The sequence below is a fragment of the Arachis hypogaea genome, chromosome 3 (genome assembly GCF_003086295.3).
Source record: "Arachis hypogaea cultivar Tifrunner chromosome 3, arahy.Tifrunner.gnm2.J5K5, whole genome shotgun sequence".
NCBI lineage: Eukaryota > Viridiplantae > Streptophyta > Magnoliopsida > Fabales > Fabaceae > Arachis > Arachis hypogaea.
The window spans coordinates 35,150,387-35,158,965 of record NC_092038.1 but is presented as its reverse complement, the minus strand read 5'-3'; the positions used below and the strand labels follow the sequence as shown (position 1 = coordinate 35,158,965).

The window sequence follows — 8,579 nt, the reverse complement described above, 5'->3', positions numbered from 1 at the left end:
CAAGGATTGGCTTCAATGACACCTTTAGTCATGTTGCCAAAATCACTACTATTCGCATTCTACTCACCATAGCTGCTGTAAAACAATGGCCTTTGCCTCAACTTGACATTAGCAACGCCTTCCTCGATGGCGAGTTAAATAAAGAGGTTTACATGGATCTTCCTCTCGGTCACCCTCAGAGACAGTAGAGGTTGGTTTGCAAATTCATTAAATCTCTCTATGGGCTTCGCCAAAATTTCGCATTAGTGGTTTACAAAATTTTTCACAACTCTCACTCAACGTGGATTCAAGTAATGCAAACAGGACTACTCAATTTTCTCCTTGGGAGAAGGTGATGCTACCACATTTCTCATTGTCTATGTTGATGATATTATCATTGTTGACCCTCAACATGAGTTGGTCATGACACGTCATTTTAAGCAATTTTTAAGGCCTTTTTCTTATTCATTTTCTTAGGTTTCAATTAAATTTCTTATGTTTTCTAATATAATTTAATAAATAATCAAATATTTAGATTTGGAATAGTGTTTTTATGTTTTCAGAAAATTTTGGCTTAAAAACTAGCAAGAATCAAAGAAAAACTCAAAAACAGTAAAGCGTGACTTAAAGAAGCAAAAAGCGTGCTCGAAAAAAAAGAAATGAAGCACGCTAGTGCACAAAGCAGCACGCCCGACGGATGGCCCTTGTGCCTAGTGGAAGACTCCCACGCCCAGCGGCCTTGATCCACACCCGGCAGCTTCTATACTCCTTTAGCACACTCGGTGGCTCCTACTCCACGCCCAACAGATTGATATTCTAGTAGGTGAATTTTGGGCTTGTTTCCCAATTTTCTCTAATACAAGACCGAATTAAACATAATTACAACTTTTAAGAAGTGACAATTAAGGCCCAAGATTAATTATCCATATTATTAGAAGCCTTAATCAATTGAAAACTCTAGAAGATTAGTTATTAATTATTTCTAGAAACATAAAAGATTTGGTTGTTAGGATTTGTTTTTAGATTATATTTGAATTATTATTTTGATTTGAATTTGAGGTAAGTAGTTAGTTATATTATCTTTTTTTCCCAAAAGATAAGATTAAGATAGTTCTTATCTTTCTCTCTAAAAGATAATATTAGTTTAGTTTGAATTTGAATTCTAGAATTCAGCATATAAATAAGTGAACCTTGTTCACAAGAGGGGATATCCAGGAGGAGGATCTTCTAATCCAAATCCTATCCAGCTCCTCCGTAATCTCTTCTTGTTTTTCTTTCACTTTTTCATGGGTAACTAATCCTTTGTAAAAGGGTTAGGAGCTCTGTTTATATTTTCTATGGGTTACTAATCTACGTTAATTTTATTTTCAAGTTTTGCCATGATCTATTTCATGATTGAGTTATTCATTCTTCATTCGGATTAGTAGTATCGAGAGGTATGCTAATCTCTTTTGAATTTTTTTATTATAATTGAAAAATTTGATATTTGAATTAAAACTTGAAAACTCTTTCACATGACTCTTTGAATTTAACTAGGAATAGTGGTTCAATTAGTATGCTAGACATGCATAAGTTTCAATCACTCTAATTTTGAATAAATGACGTATAATTCGGATTAGAACAACTTTTAAAAATGGTGTTTTCTTCTAAGACTTAACTAGACATGACTAGTTTGAATACGTGACATATAATTCGACTTAAGGACTACTTAAACCATATTTGAATCTAAAATAAGTTTTTGTGTTTAATCTCTTGATTAATTAATTGATGACTAATTAATACTTGAAAAATTGAGGAGCTAAAAAATTGAAAATCAGTTACTAAAGATTTGTTGTGAAAGATCTTTGCAACTTCAAGATAATTAAACAAAGTTTGATTTCTCTAAAAGCATAAGCATATCCTAATGCACGAAATTAGAACTCAACTTAACTAACAAGTGCACCGGGTCATTCAAATAATACCTTAGGTGAGTGAGGATCGATCCCACGAGAATTGTTAGACTGAGCAAGCAATAGTTATCCTGTTGGACTTAGTCAGGCAAATAGTAAAAGGGGTTGTTGAGAACGCATTAATAGATAAATAAGAAAAGCAATAAAAGGTTTGGTGTAAAATAGTGATGAGAAAACAGTTAAGGTCTCAAAGATGTTTATCTTTTCGAATTAAAACTTCTAACTAACTATTTTAACTATGAATGATTCATTCTATGGCAAACTGTAAGTGATTAAATCATAATCCCTTAGTGATTTAATCTCCTCCGATCCTCATCAAACGCCACTCCCGTGGTCATTCAATTCGGATTGGAGGGTGAAGTTTAAAAAGCTAGTTTATACCACAAAGGCTCTAATCACCCCAAATCCCGGTTGAACAGATGTTGCTTGTCCCTAACAGGTTGTGGATTAACCGTCTAGGAGGTGTATTCTCAAACTGTGGTTCAAGCGAACTCTCCCGAGTATCACAAGAACCCATGTAGAAAAAAGGTCATACTTCCGTTCCACCCAGTTTCATTAGATTAAGAACGAAAACACACCTTAGAATTGAATCAAACATATATTAAAATAGAAGAGTAATAATCTTAATCCATAGAAATAAACAGAGCTCCTAACCTTAACCAGGAGGTTTAGTTGCTCATATATTACAGGAAAAACAGGGTTCTGAAAAGTGCGGAAAGAAGAAGATCCTAAACTTAATTGATCTTTTCCTTTAATTACTAACCTAATAATAAATGCTAAATTTAAAAGATATTATTTTAAAATAAAGATTACAGAGGTAAAATAAGATAAACCTAATAAGTGCTAAGTCCACTTGGAGGCCCAATTGAGTGTGATTCAGGCTGCATGCTGGCATTCAGCGCCAATTTGGGTGTTGAATGCCCAAGAAGGGAAGCTTGCGTCTTGGTTTGTGCCCCCTACTGGTGTTGAACGCCAGGTGGGCGTTCAGCGCCCAAGGAGGGTGCTACTAGCATTTTTCTCTCTTACTTTAGGATTCTCCAAACTGCTCCAAATTTTACCTAAAACCATGAAAACACAAGAAAAACTCAAAGTAGCATCCAAATGTGATTTTTGCACTAAAATCAAGTAAAAGTAATTAAAATCTAACTAAAAACAATATAAAAATAACTAGAAAAATGGTATAAGATACTCATGCATCATCCCCGAAGCCCTTGACTCTCACCATCACTGTCTTCTCTCAAAATCAACATTGAAGCTCTCTATCCGTAGCAAGCACTCAAGGTTCTTAATCTCCTAGCAAGACACAATCTTGCCCCCTTTAAAATCAGGTTTTACTAATGGAATTAGGCATTTAATCTGATATTTTCTTACTCAATCCTTTAATTCTTGTGGGAACGATATCCACTCACCGTGGTATTACTTGAACGATCCGGTACACTTGCCGATATCTGTGAGTTTTAATTTTCGCTCATCAATTAGTAACCAAAGACAAGCAACAACTTCAGTCAATCTTCAAACGGAAGACCTTAGATGATACAAAATTTTTCTTGGGTTTAGAGTTGGCACGTTCAAAGAAATGAATTTCACTCCCCCAGCGAAAATACACACACACACTCTCTGGGAGGGCACTAGTTTCTTGAAGTGCAAACCAACTCCCATACCAATGGAAGCAAACCTGAAGCTTCGGGCAACCGAAGGTGATCCTGTGTCTGATGTTTCATTGTTTCTGGCTATCGAAGACTGATCGGTCGGTTGATGTATTTGAGGATTTCGAGGCCAAACATCACCTTTGCTGTAATTAAGCTTGCACAATTCATGTCTGATCCATGCATTCCTCATCTCAATGCAGCCTACCATGTCCTCCGCTACTTAGAAGGGGCACCAGGTCAAGGCATTCTCTTCTCCTCTAACTCTAAATTCAACATTTCGGTCTATACAGATGTAGATTGGGACAATTGTATAAACACACAGCGCTCTACTATAGGGTACTGCACTTTCTTTGGCGATTCACTGATTTCGTGAAAAAGTAAGAAGCAAGATGTAGTCTCTAAAAGCTCTACTGAAACAGAATATTGAACTCTTGCGAATGTTGTGTGCGAAATTGTCTCAGTCATTGCCCTCCTCGGATTCATGAACATTGAAGCCGTTTTAGCTATGTTGTTCTGTGACAATATCTCCGCCATTCACATGGCTAAAATCCCAGCCTTGCACGAGAGATCGAAGCATGTTGAAATTGACTGCCACTTCATCAAAGAAAAGGTGGAAGCAGGAATTGTGAAAACAGATATTCTCACCAAGACCCTCCCTGCACCCTAGTTTTGTTTTCTTATGGCCAAGTTAAAAACTTACAATTCGTATGCTCCAATTCTAACTTCCAATTCGTATGCTCCAATTTGAAGGGGGATGTTAAGCTCAAAGTTAGCTCAATTGTATATTAAGATTAATTAGTGAATTAGTTATTAGTTAGTGGTTAATTGCAGCCACACATATGTGCAGTTGCAGAGCACTCTATATATGACACTCCACATATAATACACAAGATGATACAATAACAAAATTCTTTTCCTCAATCATGCACCATCTAACAAGGACTATAGTACATCTGACTCTCACACGAAACTCGCGATTCTGTTTTGAATCAAACAGTATGAGAGTTATTTGATGTTTTTATAATATTAGTACTTCTCTACAATTCAAAGTCAGGTCATTGAAATCAATTCACCTAATCTTTTTATTAGTCTACCGCTAACTTCTCACGTAATCTTCTTTTGGATACATCTAAAAAGGTAACACTACAGACAAGAACTCCATTCCAAAAAGGAGGAAAACCCCACACTCACCAAAAGAGTGAGTAGCAGCCATCATAGACAGGATAGTAAACAGAAGATTTCTCTTCCCGCAAGGTACGCTCTATGTTGCAACCTAGTTATCCAATCCTTAACAAACCCCTTCCCGATTGAATAAACAATATTGTAACATTGATGAGGTAGAAACTAGGAACACCCTTTTCAGAGACCACATCCATATCTTTTTATTTACAACTCAGAAGTGCGGTAAGATATTATAAATGTTTTAAGATCCCAAGCCATGAGCATGCGGTACGTAGAGCTAGGCTAAAAGCTCAACAAACATATTAGTTGACATACCAACAAAATCTGTTAAACCCTTTTCATTCTTATCAAAACCCCAAAGCTAGGTCTTACCGGTTCACCAGCGGGTCTATTGACAGAACTATGGCACTCGGCTTTTGTTCTTTTTCAAAGGGTGAGCTTTGCTGTATCCTTCAACCCTTGTAAGTTGTACCCAAAAGAATAAATGCACTAGCACTACTATATGCTGTAAAGATCACAGATGAAAAGGCATGCCATTGTGATTAAAGATTAAAAGCACAAGTAACCTTTTTACTCATGTTTTCAGAAGCTACTTCCGCCATGCATTCAAAACGGCAAGGACCAGTAGATAGTATAAAAATAGTAGGAAAAGATAAAGGAATGGTGAGGAACCTACCTTGACTTAATTGCTCTGTGATTACCAATTACAACCTAAATTCCCAAAAGGAAACGGAAAAATTAAGAGGCGAAAAAAGGCAGCTGCTTTTTTCTCCATTTTCTAAGGAACTGACGACAAGATTCAAGAGCAGGAGGAAGCAACGAAAACTCATCCCCTGTAGCTAGATTGATCCACTGTGTATGGAGGTTGATAAGTGGATAGAGTGGCATTTCCATAATCATACATGCCGTAGCTAGACTGTCCTACATAAGCAGTGCTGGATCGGTAGCCGGGTGGACCCAAATTGTCAACAGGGAGTGAGTAATGCTGTTGGGTCATCCCAGCAGGGCTTTGAGTGTGGGCAGCTCCATAGGTTGCAGCATAAGGATTAGCAGTAGCTGAGGCATCATATACAGTCTGACTGGGATAGTTGAATGCGCTTGAAAATCTGGCATTGGGACTAGGCTGCAGAGAAGGTGCCAGGTTCCTGCGACTGGAAGACGAGGATGGATGCGGATGGAATTTGGCTGATTTGGATGGACGGGAAGAACCCGCTCCTCCAGCACGGATGCTGCGCTTCTTAGGTTTACCAGCTGTTGCACTCTTCTTCCTTTCAGCCTTTGTTTTCTCCAACTGTGTAACCCGCTTCCTCAAATTATCGAGGTTGAATTCTGATTCCAGCTTGTGATCTTCTACGCATTTGATTATGGCCTTAATTGTATTCAACTCCAAAGTGGTTGAATCATCCTGAAAAGTGAGATAGGCTTAAGAAAGTTGCTGAAGGCATAATCAGAGGAGAACTTTAAAACAGCCTATAGAACAGAATTCAATAGGTAAAGATCCAGACCGTAGCAGCCTGATTGTTATTTCCCTTCTTCGACGTTATAGCAGCATTCTTCTTGTAGTTCCGAAGACAGGACTTGAGCAGGTCGACTGGAGGAAACCTTTCAGTCAAACCAGATTCTGAAGCAAAATAAACAGCTTCTACCTCTTTGCCATTTTTTACTAGTTCATCTATTATATCTGCATATAATTCTTTCTTTCATCAGTCCTCCAAAACATGCATGCTTTTGTGAAATGTTTTCAATATACTAATCAAAATTCACAAATCTAATCAAACTCTGCTATCTCCATTACTTATAGGGTTAAAAGTATAACAAATATCGTGTTAGTAAATAATAATAATAATAATAAAGACCTGTATAGTCACATCTAATTATGATCAATGTCATCATGTTACAAGTTCCATTCCATCAACCCACTATATAACATGCAAATCCAACATTATATGAGAAGTATATACACTTACCAAATAAATAAATCAGTCACACTCTAACTGCAGCAACAATGTATCATTAGCAAGTACAAATAAATAAACAATCCTCAAACAAAATGCTAAGACACAACTAGAGAAAGAACAGCACACGAACCTATCATCTTATCACCGAATTCCAACATGGCAGCAAGCTTAGCCATGTCCCTTCTGGACGCAAACTCCATAACGAACTTCCTCAAATAGTCATCATCGAACATAGACCTCAGTCCAAAACACACCACCATCTGCAGAAACATCACCACCTCCGCAGCACCAACAGTTCCATTCTCCGATTCCTCGTCCATCTGCCTCTTCCACAGCTCCACCAGCCGCACCGCCCTCTCCACAATCCGCCGAGAAAACTCCGGACGCTTTGCTCCGGCACCAGATTCCGGAAACAGAGCCTGAATCAGGATCCCGCAGGCCCATCTCTTATCGGTGACGCCAGACTTAGCCAGCTTGCAATTCAGGAATTCTTCGACGGCGTCGAGGACCAGCCTTGGGGGGTCCACGGCCTCGGATATGGAGGCGGATATCTCCGCCCTGAGGGATGCGGATTCCTTGCGCTTGGAGACGATGAAGCGGAGGAGGGCGGAGGAGTCCATCTTGCGAGAGAGGCATTTGAGGGTGGTGGAGAGGTCGGGGTTGGCGGGGAGGGGCTTGCGGAGGTCGGAGAGGGCGGCGTCGGTCTGGTCACGGATTAGGGCAGCGGCGGCGGACTCGCGCTCGGGGATGGAGGAGTCACGGTGGCGTAGTTCTTCGAGGGTTTGGTGGGAGCGGGATTGGAGAGATTGGAGCTTGGAATCGAGGGATTGGGATTTTTGGTGGAGGGAGGTGTCGAGGGAGGTGAAGCGGTGTGAGAGGGCGGCGAAGAGGTTGGTGCAGGTGGTGAGTATAGCCTTGTGGGATTCCAGGTCCTCGAAGAATTTCTGTACCCTTGCTGAGCTTGTTTCCGCCATTGTTGGAACCTGATTTCAGATGTGCATAACGACAACGGAAACCCTCAAAAAAACCACTCACCGCCAATGTTTGTTTGAAAACAAATTAGGAAATGAATAATGGAAGGGATTTTTTTTTTCTTAGTTGGTCTGAACTCTCAACTCCGAAAAAGAGCAGAAACTCATCCCATACGCCCAATGCTAAAATCTAATCTAAGGGTTATGCTACTGGGAGAAAGGGTATTTTACTATTTTCTTCTCACATGCTGAAATGTGTTGGAAGCAGGAGAAGGAAACACTTGGAGCGTGACTTTTTTGGCATAGAATGACATGAAATGCGGGTCAATTGTGGTTTTTTTAATTGAAATTAACTTTTTATATAATACGATGATTAGTTATTATTAGAGTTTTTTTTTTCAGATATAAATTTTGAAAAGATGAAAGAAAGCTCTGCTACGATTCCACCCAAGAAGAAGATTTAAAGAAATGAAGCACAAAAAGAGTCAAGACGGAAGGATGTCGACCTCAATCAACCCAACGATTGTATGAACATCGTAGTGCAAGACCAACATGTTGTTGAGAACTCGGCAAAGATCTCTTATAAGGACTCCCTATTGACGACACCTTACCTCAATCCGAAAGGAGAAAAGATGAATATAGACGATATCAAAAAAGATACTCCAAATCATGAGGATCGTTGTTACATGGATATGAAAAAGGAGGATCCTGGTGAAAAATCTTATGATCCTTGTCCTGCTATTCCAATGTTAAAAGAGTTTGATGAATGGTGCAAGTTTTCACCCAATTGATTATTAAAGTCCTTAGCATGGATTTGGTTTTCATAGAACAATATCAATTACACAATATCAATATAATTGATATGAATTGTGATTATTTTTTTGTTCATTT

At 38.8% G+C, this 8,579-nt stretch overlaps 2 protein-coding genes across 2 annotated transcripts; one reads left to right on the top strand and one right to left on the bottom strand.

The window, feature by feature from the left end:
- Positions 1-3,591: 3,591 nt before the first annotated feature.
- LOC140183413 (uncharacterized) lies at positions 3,592-4,244 on the top strand. The gene is made up of 3 exons (XM_072231827.1): positions 3,592-3,625; positions 3,778-3,885; positions 4,039-4,244. Exons 1-3 carry the CDS (start codon positions 3,592-3,594, stop codon positions 4,242-4,244), a joined length of 348 nt encoding a protein of 115 aa, XP_072087928.1.
- A 1,034-nt stretch (positions 4,245-5,278) lies between these two features.
- On the bottom strand, positions 5,279-8,242 carry LOC112790257 (FRIGIDA-like protein 4a). Its single transcript, XM_025832571.3, has 3 exons — positions 6,848-8,242; positions 6,265-6,440; positions 5,279-6,164 (listed from the first exon to the last, which is right to left on the bottom strand). Exons 1-3 carry the CDS (start codon positions 7,689-7,691, stop codon positions 5,586-5,588), a joined length of 1,599 nt encoding a protein of 532 aa, XP_025688356.1. The 5' UTR covers positions 7,692-8,242; the 3' UTR covers positions 5,279-5,585.
- Between the last annotated feature and the right edge of the window lie 337 nt (positions 8,243-8,579).

Excerpts from the sequence above, each read along its gene's own strand:
- LOC140183413 (XM_072231827.1), top strand. The coding sequence starts at position 3,592 with ATGGAAGCAAACCTGAAGCTTCGGGCAACCGAAG. Across the intron at positions 3,626-3,777 it reads GAAGCTTCGGGCAACCGAAG|CCTACCATGTCCTCCGCTAC; the intron begins GTGATCCTGTGT and ends ATCTCAATGCAG. Across the intron at positions 3,886-4,038 it reads AGATGTAGATTGGGACAATT|TCATTGCCCTCCTCGGATTC; the intron begins GTATAAACACAC and ends AAATTGTCTCAG.
- LOC112790257 (XM_025832571.3), bottom strand. The coding sequence starts at position 7,691 with ATGGCGGAAACAAGCTCAGCAAGGGTACAGAAATTCTTCGAGGACCTG. Across the intron at positions 6,441-6,847 it reads ATTCGGTGATAAGATGATAG|ATATAATAGATGAACTAGTA; the intron begins GTTCGTGTGCTG and ends AATTATATGCAG. Across the intron at positions 6,165-6,264 it reads ATAACAATCAGGCTGCTACG|GATGATTCAACCACTTTGGA; the intron begins GTCTGGATCTTT and ends CTCACTTTTCAG.